We start from the raw sequence: 21,811 nt of genomic DNA, 5'->3' as shown, positions 1-21,811 counted from the left end.
AGCGTGCCTTCACGGGACAGGTACTCCAGCATTTGATCATCCTCATGGACCTCCTCTGGAGCTGCTCTAACTGGTCCATGTCCTTCGTGTGCTGGGGTCTCCCGAGCTGAATGCAGCACTCCAGGTGGGGGCCTCACACAGGTGGAGTAGAGAAGGACAATCACCTCCCTTGCCCTGCTGGCTGTACTTTTTTTGATGCAGCCCAGGACATGGTTGGCTTTCTGAACTGCAAGCACACACCGCTGGCTCATGGAGAGCTTCTCATCAACCAACACCCCCAGGTCCTTCTCTCAATCCATTCTCCATCCAGCCTGTATTTGTGTTTGGGAATGCCCTGACCCAAGTGCAGGATATTGCGCTCGGTATTGTTGAACTGATTCAGACGGGCCTATCTCTCAAGCCTGTCAATATCCCTCTGGATGGCATCACTTCCCTGCAACATGCCAACAGCACTATTATATACAACTCTTGTATTACATACAACTACATATATAAAAAATTTCCATGTGAAGCTCAAAAATTTGATCTTTTGCCAATTATATGTTATCTTCTGAACATGCCTCTGACCTCCAAGTGTTTTCTTTTTGCTTTATAAACAGAATTTACAATCTAGGGCTCAAACATGAATTTTGTCTCATAAAATTAAAAAATGAGATTTAAATGTAAGTACAATAGAAAAAAATACTATGCCATGAAAACATGAGATAAATATATAATCATTCATTAGTAGTTTAAATTTGAAAAATAGACTTGTCAAGCTTGTTTGCAATGTTTTGAGGCAAAAATGGGAAACATATTCTCTGAAATTTCCTATCTCTTATGAGCAATCTTGTAATATTAAAGCATATATCTTTTGCGTAGATGGTTTCAAACATCCCATACAAATTTAGATTTCTGCTATGGAAATGTAGAATATGATTTAACAAATCTCTAGCACTGCAATAATTCTATAAAATTTTACAGACCTTCAAAGAAACATACATGAAAACATTATGACAACTATACAGAATTTTACTGCTTTCAACCTGTTCAATTTTATAGGCCCTTTTTAAAGGAGGTAGTATAACTTATTTAGCAAGGCAACCTGCTGATTGCATCAACCCCAGTAACAGGTCAGGCCTGTGCTTCTAAGAGGCAAATATGTGCCAGACTTCAAACAGCCTGCTGCCCCAGTTCTTTCTGAAATTCACGTTTGTGACTTCCATTGTATATGCAGCCTATGAGCTACAGAGACCTTAACGAATATCCATAAGTGAACTTTAGATTTGGGGAGCTGAATGCTGCCTTTTGTTCTGAGACCTCTTAGGCCTGGGAGCAAAACAATGGTAAGTGCATTTAGCCAGTGAAGAACTCCTCCGGAGAGTCACAAAACATCTTAAATTAAATCTGCATGCCTGTTCTTGCTTCACTGGACTGGAAAAATGTGGCTATGACACTGTGATTAAAAAACAAATGCACACATACTACAATCACTGCCTAACTGCCAAAAAAACAGTTTTGCAGAACTATCAGCAAAATTGTCCAGAAGCCAAATTTCTTAACACTGAAGAAACTTGTGCTCTCAAAATAGCTCAGGCTAGTTTTTCTCTATTAAGTACTACATAATTAAAGACCCTGCTAGCGAAAAAAAAAAAGATAAAATACCATAGCATGGTGCTCTTTCTATTCCCTTCCTTTTTATTCTTGCTAGTAAGTTCTAGTCAGATATGCAATACTAGCTGATGCTTTTCTAATGCCCCATTCATAATACAAGTATCCAGTCTACAGAGGTGCAAACAATTAGGCACATAACCATTTAGTCTAGAGATTTGCTAGTAATAAATTAAGAGTCTCTTTCAACAACCAGTTTCAAGATGGAATATAAGAACAAGTCAGTAGTGTGAAACAACAGTAAACCTAACTTTAAGCAAAGTAGAAGGCATATCCACTCTATCAGAAATTACGTCTAAGAGAAAAATTAAGGCATTTAATTATGAGAGTTATGTGTCACAGACTACATGGGAAGATACTGTATTTTATATCTGCTGTTTCTGTGACAGGTTGCAGATTGCAATCTAGACTTCATCCCATTTAGAGAAAAAAAATCACTGCTAGAACAGCGTTTCCAAAAATCTTATCCAGTGGTATTTAGAAATGCTAGCACATGAGTCACAAACATTTTTTGAAATATCTGAGCTTTTTATTAGTTTCCTAATTTAGGTAAGTTATGAATCTTTGCTCACTGATGTCAGTGGTCAGTGGGAGCCTTTCCATTGATTTTAGTGGAGTCAGTCCAGATCACTTCTCACCAGGCTGAGCCTTATTTCATAAGACATGTTGTGATCAAAAGCCCAGGAGGTATGACTGAAGGTTTTATGTTGGTCTTATTGTTTGCATTTTAAATTTAGAACAGAACATCGTAAATCCAATAACTACATAGATTTAGACTGCATTATCAAACCCTAATTGAAGCTAGGAAAAGGTTGTAAATCTGAAAGTGGAAGGACTATTTATAAAGGTATGACTGCACCTGTACTTTGTATGCAAGGGATTTTCAGAGCCTGTAACTACAGGACGCTGACACATAGTGCTAAATGGATCTGAGACAAACCAGTAGGGCTTCCTCTTAGACTTCAAAAAATATCATAACATGTGCTTTCAACTTGCCCAGGTAGAATGTAACATTCAGAGCTTCCTCTGAAAGGAGAAAAGCTCAGTACCTTTTGAGATCTGATTACATTTCTATATTTCTCCACATACAGTTTTGTACCAAACTAAATTCAAGCACTGGTGGCTGGTTTAGGAACAAGAAAACTGAGGTAAGTTGCATAGTTATTATTTACTGCAACGTTTCTCAACGTATTCCATTCACTGGCTTCATATTAGTAAAACAACTAGTTTACATGTAGGATGAGCAAATCATGCTGATTATGGGGGGAATATTATGGTCAACTGCAGCAAAGATCTAGGAAGATCACACAGGAGGAACAGATTTTCAGTCCTACAATGATTTAAAATTTAACTGCATTGATAATTTTTGCAGCACTTTATAATTAACATGAGTACAAAATGATAAGTGACCTAGTGATGTATCTAGAGGAGATGATTACGCAGAAGTTATTAGCCTGATAACATTACACTTTTATCACTACATAATGATATAGTAAGAATATTTATTCAGAGAAAGCTGACTCTTATCTAGGATAGAATTTTGCTCATTCAGCCCTCTAAGTGCACAGAAGACTAATGAATTTATATATATATATAAAGTGCTTAAATACAAGCTTCTAAATGTAAATACTTAATTGGGGAGCAGATTAAGGAAAAAACTGTCTGAAGATACTCAGAGAGTTTGTATTTTGAAAACAAATATCCATAGATGATTACTGGCAAGTTTGCTTGTCTTCTGTCCAAAGTTATAGAGTACATTTATGTTATGATTTAACTTTACATAAGTTTTTGCAATTTGTCATGTCAGAAATTGTTCATATAAACAAATGTGGACTCAGTGAAAACTACATCACAAATACTGCTCTGTTATGTTTGTTTTGTATTAAACAGCTGCTGTTTTTATCTGCTGTTGTTGGTTTTGCTTAGCTTATCATTAAGTATCACTGTCAAACCAGAGATTAATCTCCACAAATAAGTACTGGGGAATATGTAATGTGGCACTTTTAATATGCCATTGAGCTTCAAAGAGCTTTGCCCAGAGCTAGGTTAGGGTACATTAACAGTAACATTGCAGCAAAGTCTTCAGTGTGAGAAATACTTTTTATTCTACCTGTTTTAGGAACAATTCCCGTATCACTGTTACCAAAGTATTAGCCAAGCAGAATTGGTGATTATGCCTAGTATTTATCCTTCCTAATTATTTAAAAAAGCAGTGAAAATGAAAAAAAAAAATCCATCTACAAACATTAAGTAGCCACAAAACCAAATGGGACAAATACTCTTAAACTCATGCTGCTTTGCCAACTTGAGCTTTAGTTAAGCTTGGGCATAGAAGGATGCTGGAATTGCTACCATTTTTCCACAGTTTAGGTTTTGCTAACAGATACAAAAATAATTCCAAGTGAAATGTGATAAAGGCTGAACTGGTAGACATCACACTTGGCCATTTTATGAAGAACTCAATGCTTCAGAAGGATAAGTATGGGGTGGAAGAGCAGAGAACAATTTACTGCCACATTCAGCCTTAGAAAGGAAAATTCCTCAAGGCCATAAGCTTTTATGACGAATGATAAAACTTTAAATAAATCATTTTTATTTAAAAATATCATCTTTATGGCAAATTTGCAGAGCCTCCCGCTTTGACTTGATGGACTATGTTTTCAATTTCAAAAGCTAAGATTATATTTTCCATGCATGTTTAAGGTTATCTAGTGATAGTTTGAAAAGAACCTCTCATCACTTAGGGCATGATAAATTGCTACTCTGCTCTTATTGCTGTTTACTATATTGCCTCAAGCTCTTTCCCATCAGAATATCGCACATATTATTTTATTGGCTGGAAATCCAACTGGGTGAAAAAGGCATATGAATTTTCAAACACAAGTGGCTTCATTCTACTGTAACCTATTGGCTACAGTTCCCCCCTTCCCAGAATGGGTGGGAAGTGGAAGAAATGGTGAAGTTGACCTCATCAGTAGGAGATCCATACCCCGAGGTTAAGCCCTACCATGGCAGTCTCAGATCTGTTTCTGACTCTGCCTATGATCCTAATTTTATGTCACATCACTTCTCTGTACCTGGGTTGAACAAGAACTGCAATTACTGCACATCTGAAAACATCTATCAATGAGGAATCAGTTTTGTTTCAAATATTTATTATCACGTTTTACTGTTATGGGGTATGCAGTGCATGAACCAGGACTAATATGGCAAATCTCAAAGATTGCAACAATAAATATCATTATAGGAATGAAATGGGGACCTATAGAACTTTACTCAGGAAAAGAAGAAATGGACAGGATTGCTACAAGACACTTGGAATATTTAGTGAAATCTTTGCTTTTTTCAAATGTCTGCGGTATGCATTCAACATATTTGGGGCACAGAATATGTCAGTGTATAATTTGTTCATTGCACAATGAAGATCAAACAATTAAATAATAAAAGAGCAGTAATCCAGTAGGTTACTGGGCACACTGTAAACCATGTTGCTAATTAACCATATTGGATGCGGAGCTCTAAGATTCCAAGTTAAGTAATTAATTTGCAAGACCAGAATACTGAGACAGCTTTTGAATCACATTCTAATTGCCAGCCATAGAAGAAGAAACTAGGCCTTTTTCTTTTTGTTGCAATGACATTTAAAGACTTTTACAAAGCAACTCTCTCTCAGAAGATCTAAGTGCGCTTTTCATGCTAGTTGCTTCTCTGCTTCTTTAATACATTGATATTTCTTAAAAGTGCTATTTCTGTAATTGCTGTTGCTATTAATATTCAGCACACTTTGAGGCTACTATTGAACAGCTGGACTTTGGATTTTCTTATGTTCAGAGTACCTGTTTTTTCAAACAATTGTACCTATTTTTTTTTCCAATAGCAGTATTATGATTTTCAAAAGAAGTGATTTTTTTTTTCCTTTTCTTTTTCATCAGTATTGTCCTCTCCATCACAGAACTACTGTTCATATTTTTTTTTTTGCTTTGTCTCCTTATTTTATAGTACTGCTCCAAGATACATGCAAGTCTTCACTATAATATTTTTCTGTAGGCTTAAGATAGTGCTTTATCATTAATGAAGACATTAATAGTGAAGTGGTTGTTGTAGCCTTACTTGAGACACATGAATATATATATTTGTATATATATAAATAACTTTTGAATACCTTTGAGGGTCTATAGTGATTTTTCTCCATCCCCACATGTGCTGTGTTGAATGTTGTAGACTGACCACCTCAAAGCTCTTATTGAGATTTATGCAAGATGAAAGTGTACAAGAATTTAAAAGTTGAGCTACTTAATTAGAGTACCTTGTGGATTTCCAATGATACTGCATAGGACAATTACTTCGCTGGAATAATTTAATTTTGAATTGCTTTTCTGTAACCAGGAGCAATGACTTCAACTGAAAACTAGTTGCAAATTATACATATATAAAAAAAAAAAAAAAAAAAAAAAAAAAAAAAAGGTTAGAAAGAACCAGTTATTACTCCTGGCATAGGGCAGGCATACTAAAATGGTCCTGGGAAATGGCAGCAGAAAAATAGCTTCTTAGCTTCTTTGTCTTGGGAGCTAATCAGGGGACTTCCTTTCTTGGATTTTAAGATGAATGGTTACTAAACAGAGACCTATCCCCCAAAGATTGCCACATGTACTGCAGTGTAGGAGAGCTACAAACACCTCATCAGAACATTTTGTATTCTCAGGCAATGTAGTGACTCTTCCCTTATTCAAATAATAAAATTTGACTGCTACATCAGTTTTTGAGGAAACAATACTGCTGAGTATGACCTTGATGCATTACACAAAGCATGCATTTCCAAATGAGAATATGGGGTCAAGACACAAGAATAACACTAATAGCATGGATTTCTCAGGGAGTCAATACAATGACTCTTAATTTTTTATGACTTAGGCTTTCTGAAATTGTCTCTATCTCATTCTTGAATTACTATACTCAGAATTGGATTCTATATTGTAGCTGAATTGTCTTGCAGGCTCTGCTGTACTGTATATCCCATTACAAAACTGTGTGTATCCTCACTTGATTGAGCTGTACACTTTCACCAAGTCCTTGCACAGTAGACTTTCTGGTACCATAAAGAAATGGAACATGCATAAACTAACTGTTTAAATAGTAACCTGTGCATAGAAAAATAACAGAAAAAGAACCAGTTTTGTTAGGATTTTGGTTATTGGCAATGAAAAGTATGTTTAAGGCAGAAGCAAGTGTCATAAAACTAGAGAAAACTGCAGGTCCATTAAATGGGATTAGAATTAAAAGCAAGTTTGTATAGCCTAATATGCTAGAATTTGATAGGCATAAATGCTTGCACACAGACACAACAATCAGCTCCAAAAATATGCAACGAGAACAAGTGAGACTATTTTCAAAACTTCTTTCATTTTGCTGAGATAGTTAATGAAAAATACCTTTACCACATTTTGTTTCAAACTCTATCTTTCTGAAAATTTCTTTTGGTATATGTATCTTTGTAGTTTCACTTCATTTTTTTTTCTTTTGTTGGCTCCATGCACAGTTCTGATGGCAGTGTGCCTGGCTGGAGCAGGCAGACAGTTCACCTGCTTCGCTCCATGGAGATGGAGGCAGGGTGTGCAGCAGAGCACTGTACATCTGGCTGCCCTCCACTGCTACAGGCAAGCTACTCAGGAATAGGAAGTCTGGTTTCCCCATCTGCCAGGGATGAGAAGTTCTGGAGTGTAGCTCTGAAAGCATCCAGGCTGTTATTAAGTTGACAATAAGATGTGCTAGGGCTGCTTTTCTCTCCCTGCAGCCACAGCTCTCAACCAAATTGCTAAGCTCTCACAAAACACTCAGAAGCATTTCCCAGACTATCCCTGGCCTGTGCTACCCTCCAAACAGTGCCCAGCCACTGCATGAGAGATGCTGTTCAGCACAGACTAAAGTTGTGCCCAGGCCATGCTGTTTTTTTGTGAGCATGGCAAGTGCCTATGCAGAGTCCATGTCCTGACTCTGCTCAGTTTGCAGCTGAGGTAAAGCCCACGAACCAGCCAGGTTCATGGCTATCATCCAGCAGGGCCAGGAGTGACATGGGCAGGCAGCAGTGGCCTGTTTGCGTGCATTTCCTCAGATTTCAACATTTCCAAAACACAAAGCCTGGTAGCAGTGTAGCTTGCAGAACACACACAATCACAGTTTTGTTTTTCCCTCTGCATTAGGACACGAAAGCTTTTTGGCAAACCTTGAAAATTCTTCTAAATTACTCTTCCCAGACAGCTTTAAGATCTGTCAAGCATAAAAAACTCTGTCAGCTTGTACCTCCACCTTTCCTCAGCAGGGATCTTTGCTACATCACATGCACACATATGTACAAATCAAAACAATACATCCAAATAAGTTCAAAGCACAGATACAATTGGATAAACTTACACAAGATGCAAACAAAAAATGTGGTCCTTTCTTCCTAGGAAATGGCTAGTTGGGTGGTTTTATCAGCTAAAGCAAATACCTGCAATATCCTCTGCAATACATGTACCTTTCTTATTGCTAATTCTCTGCAAACCCCCAGTTGATATGAACAGTGTAAGGGTTTCAGTGACCGTCAGAAGCAAAGTAAAGTCTTAACCACGTACCACAGTTGTCTTCATCAGCATGATTCCCACAGTCATCCTCACCATTACAGTGAAGTTGTTGGGGCAAGCACTTGGTGATATTGCCACATGGAAAATAGCCCAGGGGGCAGGTGGCACCGCCTCCAGAAACATGATCTTCCAAGGAGTCACGAATGACTAAACAGACACAGAAAGAATATGCTTACTTCAAGATATGCTCTTAATGTATAAAGATTATTGGGATTATGCTTTTATATTTACTCATTTGCATTTGAATGTGAATATCAAGTGATAAATACATATTAGTTCTTTGGACATGCAATTACAAGAGTATATTAAGTACTGTTAACTTGGCAAGAAACATTTATATCGTAAGCTAATTAATATTTGCTTTGATATAAAGCAACCAGGTAATTCCTCCCAACGCATCCTAGTAATAAGATGGAAGTGCTAATCATACAAGAGAAATGACCTAAGGCCACTATTTAAAAGGATAGCTTTGCTTTGCACTAGAAATTAATTTATTATAGCGATATGCCAGATAAGCTATGTAGATATGGATTATATTAATTTGTGCTGAAATTTCAGCCCCAGATAGATAAATCCTTTTCGTACAAAGTCAAAATTATATATTTTAAAATGTATTCTAATTTTAAAGCAATTACTGGATGTAGACTGATCAAGGATCAAAGCACAAGGAAAGTAAGCTCAAATCTGTGACATAGCTTTGTTGAAGAACGACTAAGGATTCTTCTCGTCCCCCATTCCTCTGCTCTCTATACTCCAGCAGCTTCAGTTTCTCACATCTGCAGACGCATGATGCCTTACCAGTCCCTTCAGTGCAACTGAGGGACAAATTCTGCTGCCACCAACATTTTGTTTCCATGATAAGCACAGTTGGTCTACAAGCTGCTTTTGTAATGGTTTGCAGTGTCAGCTTGAATTTCCTAATGTACAAGATCAACTACTTTCCATGAGCATTCGATGGAAAGGGTTTGAAATTGCTCTAGAATGCAATTGGTTAAATTTCCAGTACATTGGAAAGAGGGAAAAGCATCATCAGCCCACAATGTTACCTAGTGCTCTTCCAGCTTCCAAAGCTTCAGCAACCCTAACCACTGAAGTACCATTCTGCAAAGGTTTGCTATTTAAATTTTGAAGTACTTTCAAATAAAATAAAATAAAATAAAATAAAATAAAATAAAATAAAATAAAATAAAACCAGATAGTCATTATAGTTAACTTTTGACTTAGTGGATGCTGTAACAGAGGACTCAAGTTCCATACAAATTATATTTTAAGTTCCAGTGCTATCTTAGACCACTTGAAATACTCTATATAAACTTCACCAGCTGTGATGGGATGCTTGTTTCAGAAGTGGCAATATACTGTTTGAATATGCAACTGTTTTTCCAGGCTATTTTCATAAGACAAGATATGAGTCTTTTATATAACTTTTTCAGTTTAACAAGGAACGTGTTATTATACAACATCCAATTTTAGCCCTCATTTTTCTCCTACACTAAGGGAATCACCTGAAAGTAAATTAAGTACTTCAAATTCATAAGAAATCTCTTCTGGAAGAACTTTCAGCTGTTAAGCCCTTGACAATGTTTACAACTATTGAAAACTGAAACGCAAGAGCAGTAGCAGGAGGAAATTCTGAGATAAATATTTTGTTATTCACATATGCACAGAGTTGTCTTTGCTATTAGAAGCATCCCACATTGAAACCCTATATTCCAGCTAAAAATCACTGTATGGTTTTTGAAATTTGAATTATTTTGCTTTTATGCACCACTCTATAACTTATGTAATGACTTAAATATTTTAGGAATTATGCTTTAGGTCCCTAACCCTCCTATACACAGGTACCTTAAAATAAGGCTATATTCTAATCCCAGCATGAATTCATTGCACATTGTTCCCTACAGTTCTGTGCTCATATTCATAACGTTTTGTTTAACTTTTTCCACACAACAATAATTAGCGAAAAATTTTATGCTGATATAATGATATAATATTAAGCAAACAGGCACATGTGGTACTTAATGCCTAAAGTCTCATGCTGGCAAAAGATAAAAATCACAGACAACTGAGGCTCCCTTCAGTGCAGTTATCTGTCACAATTTGACAACTGAGATACCTGGTTTGAAACACCAATGTGAAAAAACAAATGGAAACGAAAAACAACACAAAACAAAAACAAACAAACAAAAAAAAACTCTCTACATTTTGTCAAGTTGTTTTCACTACACACTGGAGAGATATTGAGACTGAGCTGAACATTGCACTTACAGGGGTTGATGCCTATACAGTTTAGATTGCAAATAATGGCATTTATCTTCTCACAGCAGCATTCAGTGGACTTTCATAGCGTTTTCTAGAAAGTATTATTTAGTTAAATGGCATTAATTCCTGAACGAATTAATGAATATTTTCTGTCACAGTTCAAAAATAATTCTTTATGAAAGAGTAAACACAGTAAGGGATTGTGTAATTTTATGAATTCTCTGGAAATACATAGCCTTATGGCACCTATTCTGAATCGCTGAATCACTTGTACTGTGCTACAGAGGATTACTCTGGCATGTAAATATCTGACTGGGAAGGAAGATATCAAGGCATAAACACTTAACAGCATCATCCAAGTCTAACCATTGAAAGTATTGGTCTTTGTCCACTGACTTGTTAAGGTCATTTTGTTTATGCGAAAAAAGACAGAAGCTTGAGCCCTGCAGATCACAGCAAATTTATGAATGGAAAACCCCCAAGCCTCTGGGAAAATATTTGGCAAACTTGACAAAGGTAGGGAGGAGGTAAGAAAGTAAAATCCACTGTAAAATGCTAGACAATATTCAAATGTTTATCTTTTGGATTAAGGGAATTTAAACAGTATTTCATATGTGAGTAAAATAAAGAGAGCATTGCAACAATAGCAACAAGAAAAATCTATGCTTCTTATTTTGCACATACAGACTGTTCTGACACTGGAGTTTATCACGTCAGGATGATCTATCATACCGTCTTTATCATGCAATATTAAAGGTGTCAACCTTACTACCTGTTACTCATTTTCCAATATATGAAAATTGAACCACTCTTCTGATAGCTCATGTTTCATTGACCTGTCTTTTCAGCTGCTAAACTTCCTGAACTTCCTGATTGAACAGCTCTAAAATTATTGATTAAAGATTATTTCATCATGTCACTAGCTATCTCAGTGTTAAATCAAAAAAAAAAAAAAAAAAAAAAGGAAGTTATTTTGTGCTCTCTCAGCTTTGCTTCTTACAGCCAAGTTAGCATTAAAAGTATGAGACCCCCTATAACACAAAAGAAGTACCATCAGCAAAACATATAAACCATTAACTTGGCTTAAAAATAATAACAATTTTATAATGAGCAAATTTGGGCCAATACTGTGATCTTCCACAGCTGACAGAGGAGGGCTGATGTCCTTCAGAGAAATGGCAAACTGTGCAGCAGACAGACAGATAAAGGAAGATAAAAAATTTTAAATGTGTATAATGAATTTAACTACAAAGGTAAAAGCTAATTAAAAGGAGGAACTCAGGACAGATTTGTTTAGGACTCAATAGTGAGGATGAAAAGTGTACATCTGTGGCTGATCTGAAAAGCAAAAAGATTGCTTTTACAGATATTCCAAGAAAAAAAATAAAAACAAACACCACAAAACATATATGTCCTATGTAAAACCACCTCTTGCTCTTCCAGTGACATAATTTCACATATTTCAGCATTTTTTTCTCAGAACAGTCAGAGTAAATATTAAAATATTTGCAGTGTTCCTAGAACAAATGGAAAAGACAGGTGAAGTGGTATCAATACAAATGGCAAAACCAGGAACAACCTGTCAAGATGCTTTCCGTCTCTTTACAGGGTAATGTTCCAGAGACTAGTACATGTTCATGATCCTGCAAATCCCAATCTGACTGTTTCTGACTGTCATGTACTTTGCAGTCTCCCTCACTGCCCCCAGTCCGAATTCTTCTCAAGCTTTAATAAAGAAAACAAGAGAACACGTCATGCACCTTTTAAGCTAGTCCAGACCTGCTGTTTTGAGGCACTTATTGCTAAGGCACTCATCCATGACCTTTCCTTTACCTTGAAGAATGCAGATAATTCTTCTGTTGGTCTTGAAAACACAAGACTAATTTAACATTGTTGAAGTTTTCCTTTTTAAAAGGAATAAGCCAAAGCTGGCTTGTCATCTAGTTAAGATGACAAAACTGTCTCCTCTAGAGATACAGAAACACTGAGGAAAGAACACAACAGCCTCTCTTCAAGATCTTATAAGAAGAAACCTAGAAGAGAACATATTTGGGAAAGAACGAGATATTCTCAGGAGAACATAGCTTTCCTTCAAACTGATCCATCTAGCTCACTATTTCTGTGCATTCTTTAAAAAAAAAAAACAAACACAAAAACAAACAAAAAAAACCCTACACGATCTCTTGGAAATAGGTAGTGGGTCACAAATGGTATCTGAGAAGCCAAGTAAGAGATGTGCACTAGAAGAAGAAGAAAATAATGCAGTCACTTGTAACTTCCATAAAAAAAGGGACTTGGTCATGGAAAAAGACTGGGCTGATTAGACAGAACAGTTAAACTAATGAAAGCAGCGTGACTCACTGCTTGGTACTTGCTAGTCACATGAGTCTCAGTTGTGTTACTGGAGGTTCAAATAAGGGCATATCATGATAGCAGGAAAATATTTCTATATTTTCCAAAATTATAATCAAGTGAAGACCCACTGTCAGGAGTCCAAAATGACTCTCAAATGCCATCAGCCAAGTTAGCTAATATGTTTGTCTTCACTTGGAATAAGTTATCAGTTTGAAAGTGTGGAGGGTGAGGAAATCCAACTATTTTTAAAAAGTTTGAAAAGATTACAAGGACTGACAAATGATCGTGGTGTTGAAGAATACACCCTGTACTTAGTATCATGGAAAGTTATTTTACTAGGGCTACAAAAGCCCTAGTTTTCCAGACCCTAATGTAAATTTATCAAATGGGGAGGCTTCTCCCCCCCCCATTTTATCCGTTACTAGTACTGTACTTCTATACGCATTGACAAACAGGCTAGAGAAAGAAAAATCTGAACATTTTATTTTGAAACGGCTGTTTTGAAACAGAATATTTCCTTTGTCTTAAACAGAAGAGTCAACAAAGAAAATGTTAAAGTTGAAATTGATTTTGCGTGTCATTTCTGTTCTAACCTGAACACTTCAAGATGACAGGAGATTAAAAAAATTCTTTTTTGCTGAAAGTTATTTGAAGGGCCCATGAACTGGCTTTCAAAAACCTTTAGCGTGATATAAAGGAGGACTCATAGGACTGTAACCTTTATTTTCAAATATACGTCATCAGAATAAGGTTATAAAGCAGGTTTATAACTGAGTTCCTTTAGTTTAAAAAAGGGGTAATTGATAATTGATGAAGAATAATAATGACAAGTTGTTGACCAAACAGAAGCATTTGAGTTGCTATATGACAGGAAAAAAGATACAAGAAGATCTTACAAAGACAATAGATAATTTTTTTTTTTTTTTAATGAACTGTTCTCTGATTTTATTCTCTGAAGTTTCATCACAATAACAGCTAGAAGTACATGTAGATCATATCTAATTAATTATTTGCTCCAAATTACTCAGCTTCTTCCTATTAAGCAAGGAATTGTTTGGACCAATTTATGATAAAGACCAAGATAAGGTTAGTCCAGTTTCAGGATAAAGTATGAAATTAATATTTTTATGCTTTTACTTAACTTACTACAGCTTTGTCAGCGGAATGCGTCTTTTTCAGCATCTAATTTTAAAGAAGTATCAACTTTGGGAGAGACTTTTTCAGGAAAACCTTACTAGTGATTTCTGTCACTGTGTGATGGGAATCCTATCGTATTAAAATTCTAGCTATTAACATAAAAAACCAGTAAGCAATTATATGAAAATAGAATCTGTTTTTAATAAGTCTAAAAAGCAGTTTACACACTTGAATTTTAATGCTGTTAATATGTGCATTTGAAGTAACTTCCTTGGGCAAAATTCGTTGACCAATACTCGCCTTGTTCTAGTGATGATAGATACTTTAACATTAATCCTGGAGGCAAAACATCAGTGGCTTAAAAAATTTCAACGTCTGTACAGGATCTCCATTGGCATGTTAATCAAACTGTTATCATTATGTTGCCTTTTCCTTAATTTGCTCATCTTCCCCTTTGCTAATTGTTCAGCCCTGATGTCTATAATTTATTCAGAATCTCAAATGGTTGCAACAATTTCATTTCTAAAACCCTACTCATGCTTTTTATATTTTGGCTACTGCTACCAGAATTACAATTTTCAGTTGTATTGCAGTCCGTTTATGTTTACTTGACCATATCAGATGTCATTCTAAGAATGTGCAGTACTTGAATTACACACACATAAGTTTACAACTAACTGTAGAAAACATTTGCTTTCACTAAACACAGTATAGATTAAAGAAGTTTAGCAGAAAAGATGCATGTACAATGACTATTTTGCATGCTGATCTGGTCATTATCTTGGATTTTAATTTCATATTGTGTCTTTCCATCTTGCTGTGTATTTCAGAATGCCTTCATTTCAAGAGCAGTCTCCAAAGCTGCACAAAATTTGCACTATCTTTTGCAAAATATAGACTCCAATCTCATAGCAACATTACTGAAGCTAGTTATCAATTATGCCACAGCTAATTCAGTCTAATTAATCCAGCTATAGCACTGGAAGATCCTCTTTGTCGAACCGCCAGATAAATCAGCTTCAGGGCCAGAAACTGCAAGCAGAGCAATTCAGGCTGGTCACATGGCACCTTGCCAGAGGATTTGGCTCTACACCTTTTATTAATTTGTCTTTTTGTTCTGCTTACAGAGAACTTAGAACAAAAGGACTCTAATGCACAGAAAAGAGCTTAAAAAGCTCTGAAAAAGCTTTATCTATTATCTATTATCTATTTTATATTTATATATATATATATATATATTATATATATATTTAGCATTATCTATTATCTGAAAAAGCCCCAAAATGTAGTATAAATTAATTTTAACTGGAAACTCAAGTTTTGCAAGGCATTCCTAGAGGATGAAGGTTCAGCACAATGTCTGACACAGAGACACAAATTAACGAGCATTGACGAGCCTTTCTGTCAGTCCTCTTTCCCTCTTCTTCTCCCCAAATACACAGAACTGAAATGATGTCTGACTGTTATTTTGGTAAACAATCAGTTTTCTGGTTTTTGACATCATTTCCAAGGTAGGCTTTTATTTGCCCTACTGTGTTTTTTGTATGTTTGCATTGGTATAACTCCTGTGATGTCACTAATTTCTGTTTCACAGTAGTGCAAAATCAAGGGTGGACAGATGAAACACTGGGGTTTTCTTTGGGTGGCTTTAGGCCTAGAACAAAAGTGAAGATACAAAAATGAAGTAAGTGTATTCAATACATGCAGCAGGTAGTACCATCCCACCTGTAAGACCCAGAAAGGCATTAGCTAGCCATCGGACACAGGTCCCCTCTCAGAGACTGATTCTGTCTCACGGCCACTGTGGAGCAGGCTTGGGCTGGTTCTTCAAGGCCTGAAATCTGTTTCAAATAATCACTTTTTTCCTCCTTTGCAGTACCTCATAAATGAGTTTAAACACTTACATAAAAATAAATAAATAAATAAAATCCCTAGGCTTCACACCAGGAATAGTGTTTTTGATACTTTGTAATACCAGGAAAAAATCTTATTTATCAGCATTTTTCCTAACTCCTACCATGCCTAATGGTATGCTAATGAAGTTTTTTCATTTATCTCAGCAATCACATAATTTAAAACGTACTTTAGCCAAGAGGATTGAGAACACTTGGTTATCAATAAATTAGTGTCCCTCAAGCAAGAATCACTTATGACATCTGGATAACCAGCACTCTGAATTTAAATACCTAATGACAATGATGAGGGATTACTGGAGAGAAGTTCACTTCAGATGTGTTGCTTTGCATAAATTAACCTGATCAGCCATAAGTGATTGTAAAGTAAGCAAAACTGAAATACTGATTAGTGGAAACCAAACCATTCAAATTAACAAATAACAGATGTGTGTAATAGAGCTCTGAAGTTTCCATAAAGGAAGGCAGCTTTAGTTGATTTTCATGAAAAACTGTTATGTACAGGGGAGAAAATCTTGTACATGGGTATTCATGCACTCATGCATGCATAGAAGAAAGAAGAAAACTAGGAGATGAAGAAAAAGTACTCATAGTGAAGTCTTAAGAGAAAGCTGCAACAAAAAAAAAGTGAATGAAATCAGTAATGCGATGAGCAGGGGATTTACTTGCTGGTACTCTAATTGTATGATGGTCTGAGATTTTATTTTCTCTTTCTCCATGTCTTACAGCTCTTTAGTCCCTTATTTTTCTACAGAGTGGCTTGAACTAAGAAAGCTGCACATAAGTCACACTTTCAGAAGTCACAACATTTTTTGTCTTCTCTCAAGTAAAACAAACTGAAACAAATCTTTTTAAAATAGAGTTAGTAATTCCGGTAAGATTCAGGTAAGCTTTCCCTAACTAGAACTCTAAACAGTGAGAGGAAAAAAAGAATGTTTTGGGAATCTTACCCAAAGTATTTGAAATATGAAACATAGTCTTTTTTTTTTTTTTTTCTTCCCCATTCTTTGTGCCTTTAAGAAAAGCTGAAAGGATTTTTATGGTAGTTCTTACAATGGATTTAAGCCAGCATAACTTAAAATGAAGCTCTGAAGCATACTTAAGACTAATTTTGTAACAATAAAAACATATTCTTTCTTGGTGAACCTGAGACAGGATTATCTGATATACTTTATTTATTCACATACTTTACTTACTAATAACAATTTATAACTATTAAGAATTCAAATTTAATATAGAACTACAAGTTCAGATTTAGGAGGTTGCTATAAATCTATGTGATTCCATCCTCTTAAAGTGTTATGAAATGCAATTCTCTTTTGTTCCATTTTTGAAGTAAAACAAATTGAAAATATTTTAGGGAATTTGCCTTTTAAGGGTTCATGTGACTACTTTGAGAAGAATAAGTTTGGGAAGACTGTGCTTCAGTAAATGAATTCTTGGATTCCAGCTGATGAATATTTGGCTCAATTGAAAGAAATCACCCGATGTCTACTATCTTTTTATTATGAGTAAACATCATTTACCACTATTAACTGTGACGCTCCAGTTAAAGTGCTATAAATCAGAAGTTATCTCAAGCTCATAGGGTTTCTGACTTTGTTAAAGTGAATAGTGTTAGCTAGCTGACCAGTGATCAGAGACATCTGGTTTATTTCTTCCTTTGCAGACTCTAAAAAATGTGCATGCAGATTAAGATTTCAAGATCAATCTTTAGATTATACAAAATCATTAACGTAAATATTAGCAGCATTAGCAGCACATAGGTGTAAGTTACATGGATATTAGTTCACAATGAAGTTAGAAACGATAATGCTCCAAAAAGTCTGTCTCCATTGTAGATGCAGTTTGGCAAAACAATATATTTGCATGGGCTCCTGATGGATGTAACCTCCACATTGTCTCTACTTCCATTCTCGCGACCCCAGTCCAGCTAAATCAACACATTATGAAGCCCTTTCCTGACACCAAATGTTTTCTCATTGTCAACACACATGAAAGCATGCTCTATGAAACAGCTTAAATTAGAGCAATACTATTGAGGCCCACCTCTAGCATGGCACAGGAGGCAGAAGACTGGGCTGGGAGGAAGAGAGGCTTGCTCTGATTGTGATCTGCTCCATCATCCTGATCCCCACACACCCTTCTGCCAGGTCTCTGTTCATATCTGATGTGCCTGCTTGGAGAGGAGGTTTTATGGGGCATGGCATTCATGGCATATGGTGCCTGCAAAAAGGCAGCCCTGGCCTCAGCAGGGATTTTAGCACACAAGCACAATAGCTGTATCACACTATTAGAAAGGGGACTGAGAAGGCAGAGTATTGCAATACAGCATTTGCCAAAGGTTTTGTGTAGCTAAAAGCTTTGACAGACATCTTAAATCACAGGTAATAGGATATGAAAGGATATTTATAATGTAAAATCAATGCCTCTGTATACAGGATTACTTTTATTGTTTATCATGTTAAGGACAGTGACATGTACTTAAAAATAAACAAACAAACAAAAACAAACAGAAAACAAACAAAACTGGAAGACCTTAAGTGTGTTTGACCCTATACTATTATCTGTAGCCTATCCAGTGAAAACATTAAATATTTTAATTCCTAATGCTTCCCTGTATACAATATACAGAATATTGATGGACCTGACTGGAGAGTAAATGCTAAAATGGACAACTTTTATTATGATACATTATTTCAATGAAGGTTTAATTCCTAAAAAGTTTTTTTTTTTGTTTCACTAGAGATCTCAATCCAGCCACATTTATGTTTTATAGATTGAATGTGACAGTTGTATCACTAACAAGATATTTGTAACTTACAAGATCACATTCCAGTACTTAAAATAGTTGTTGACAGGACTCACTAGTAAGGTCAAATCCTTTGTAACAGTGTATTATTTAAAAATATCTTTTATATTTTCCAAAGCTGCAAATCCACAGAAACAGGAACTATTTCTCCATGTGAGAAACCAACCTGGCTAGAAAGTGATGTGAAACCATGTACATGATTTAAAAAGAATTAAAACAAAAATCAAACAGTCATAAAACCTAGAAATGCCTAGATAGGCATGCCAGAGAAATCATTGGGTATTAATAAAAAAAATACAAATTTCTGAAATGTATCAGGAAAAGAAAAACCTCACATGACTTGTAAGACTTAGGAGTGCGGAAAATCAAATCTGTTCAATACCCATTTCTGCCATGTAGTTGGAAAGAAGGAAGACGTTGTGTTCTTTCTGCATGATGTTGAAAATCTGTACCAAAGATAAAGCAGGATTTCTAAGTGAAAATACTTGCAAACCAGACATGGGGATTTGAAAGGAATTACTTGAGAAACACTTTAAAACTAATATAACAAGGTTTGAAATCCGAAGAAAATACCAAGAGACTAGAGGCTTGTAGTGTTATTTGAATACAAGCAAGGTCTCTGTAAATCAGTGTCTATAGTTCTTAGGTAACACTTCGTAACATTTAATTCACATCTTACCATGGAACTGGAGACAAGAAAACAACGTGATGAAGTGTACTTGCATGGTAGAAGAGCCTTCATTACTAAACTTCTAAAAATGCAATCATCTTTGCCAACTGTATTGCTATTAATTCTCCCAGACTAGTCAAGATGTTTATCCTACAATCACATGGCTTTTAGATTCAGTGAGGTAGTCCTTTCCCTTTTCAAGTCCCCACAGATTGCTTTAGATTACAGTGTAGGTTAAGGCGTTATTACTCAGATGTGGAGCTGAGACATTGGCATATGTATGGCAAATGTTTCTGCTAATTTTAGGTTTCTGAATCAGCTTCATAGATTACTTAAAGCACAGCTTTCACAGATTTCAGTGGCAGCTGTGAAACGATCACTGCTACACCAGGATTATCAAGCTGACAACTAGAAAACCTGACATATAATTATTTTCCTTTTATGAAGCATTCCGAGCATCCCTGTTGGGAGCAAGACACAGGAAGAGAAATCAGTTTTCCACAACAGAGTTCAGTTGCCTTCATCACATGGACATCATTTTATAATCTCCAGCCTCATTCACAATTTACCTTTCTTTTCTGCCACAGGTTAAGATGGTCACACAGCATAATTCACCACACACTCATTCTTCAAGTGCAGTCCATGAAGCACAAATTCTTGGGGAGCTACAGCATGAAAAAAATGTACTATGTGCACATAGGCTAAATTAAGTTTAGGACTCAGGATGAATGATGCCAACGCTGAGTTTGTAAAATTAATAATGTTACTTGATGTAGGTATCATCCTGGGTTCTTAAAGAGGAAACCAGTTTTCCTCCCACATTTCATAACACAATGCTACGCTGCACTACTAATTCAGAACATTTAGCTCTGCAGACCTGAAAGCATTAATTATCAACCCCTGAGCAGAGGTGTTAGGCAGGAGGTAGAGACATTTTGCAATGAGACAGTGAGCAATGTGATAATCCTAAGCTTCCTTCTAGGCTTTGTAGCAGAGCAGAGAGAAGCCTCGACCAAGCACAGCTCCTTTTTCCACTCAGCCTCTGACCTTATTCTTCAGGCACTCTAGTCTCCTCTCTGAGCTCCTTGTCTTTTCCTTTAATTAATTCACTGTTCCCTGCAGGCTCCCTTTTACACTGCCCTTTCCCTCAGCCTCTACCATCTCAGACTTACAGCCTTTCTGATTTCCATTTTCCCTTTCTAAGTAGTGTTAGCTTTTCCCTTCACCTCTCTGCTCCCTTGTCTCACCTCCCTCTCCTGTTAGCCTCTACTTTAAGTCTCCTCACTCAGTCCTTCCCCATACATTTTCATCTTTTCTGTCTTTCATACACAACCAGAATGACTTCCTGATCCTCTCAGTTTTGTACAACCGCACCACCTTGAACAAGTCATTTCAAAGTCTGATTTGATGGCTTCAAAGAATAGGGTACGCAGCACTGCCAGGACACCTTCCCTCCGATCACTGGTGGCAGTTCCTCTGATGAGCTTCAAGCTGGTCTCTAGCATTAAGGCAAATTATTGGAGAAGCTTCATTTTTACACGATGGCAAGTAGGCTTGAATGGGCTCATCCCCTCTAGTGAGGATGGCCTGTAAGAGCACTATCTCTCAGTGATTTTGTGGGGGAATACTGCAGGAGCCCTTATTATTTTAAGAAAAGTGATTTTGTACTGTAATCACTAAAGAAAGGGAATATTTTCAGAAAAAAAAGTTCTGAGTGGTTACAAAGCAACAGAGAAGGTACCTGTGGACATAAAAAAGATTTGGTATCGTTGCTCATACTGTGCAGATGGTGCACTGGCAATTTGCTTTGCACAGAAAATTGTTATATTCATATTTGGGCTTTGCTTAGAAAGCACAGAACACTTGAATTTCTAATAATAAAGGTACGGAAATCTTTATAGTAGGCATGCCATTTCTCCAAGTTCTGTACAGAAAGTTAAAGGTACACTTCGGTGCAAGATTATTCCCTTCCCCAACAAGTTTCAAGCATCTGATTCGAAGCAAAATGATATGATATTTGCTTAACACAGGATTTCTGGAAGCACTCAACACAGGTGAAGTACCAATTCCTCTTGAAAAATTCAAGTGATTTTAGTAAAGTTTTATACAAGTGTCTTTTTTTCTCAAGGTGGAAAAAAAGTCCACACTGTACGTTAAATTTCAGAGCAAATGGTTAAAGCCTGGTAGAGTTGCTATAAGGAGTTAAGACAGTTTGGCAAGTTGGGTAGCCCTGAGTGCTATAAACTGCACACAGCAGTTGCAGGCAGACCAGCCTGTGCCGATGACAATGCTGTAACTTTCAGAGCTTCACTTCATCACTGCATAGACTAATTGAAACTAGGGGAACTCTTGCTCAGGAAATCTTGTCTTCATCCCTAATTTTCTGTAAAGA

General features: G+C 36.3%; 1 protein-coding gene across 4 annotated transcripts in view; it reads right to left on the bottom strand.

The window, feature by feature from the left end:
- Nucleotides 1-21,811, bottom strand: part of RXFP1 (relaxin family peptide receptor 1) — a 101,379-nt gene that overhangs the window by 29,785 nt on the left and 49,783 nt on the right. For 3 of the 4 annotated variants that reach the window (XM_068681080.1, XM_068681081.1, XM_068681082.1), the window contains exon 8: nt 8,262-8,417. The exons of the other annotated variant lie outside the window; for it this stretch is intronic. In XM_068681080.1, the coding sequence (XP_068537181.1) occupies nt 8,262-8,417 (156 nt within the window). The remainder of the gene's footprint in view (nt 1-8,261; nt 8,418-21,811) is intronic. 4 annotated transcript variants of the gene reach the window in all.

The sequence above is a fragment of the Anas acuta genome, chromosome 4 (assembly GCF_963932015.1).
Source record: "Anas acuta chromosome 4, bAnaAcu1.1, whole genome shotgun sequence".
Lineage (NCBI taxonomy): Eukaryota > Metazoa > Chordata > Aves > Anseriformes > Anatidae > Anas > Anas acuta.
Note: the sequence above shows the minus strand (reverse complement) of the source record. Positions and strands in the feature narration are given on the sequence as shown.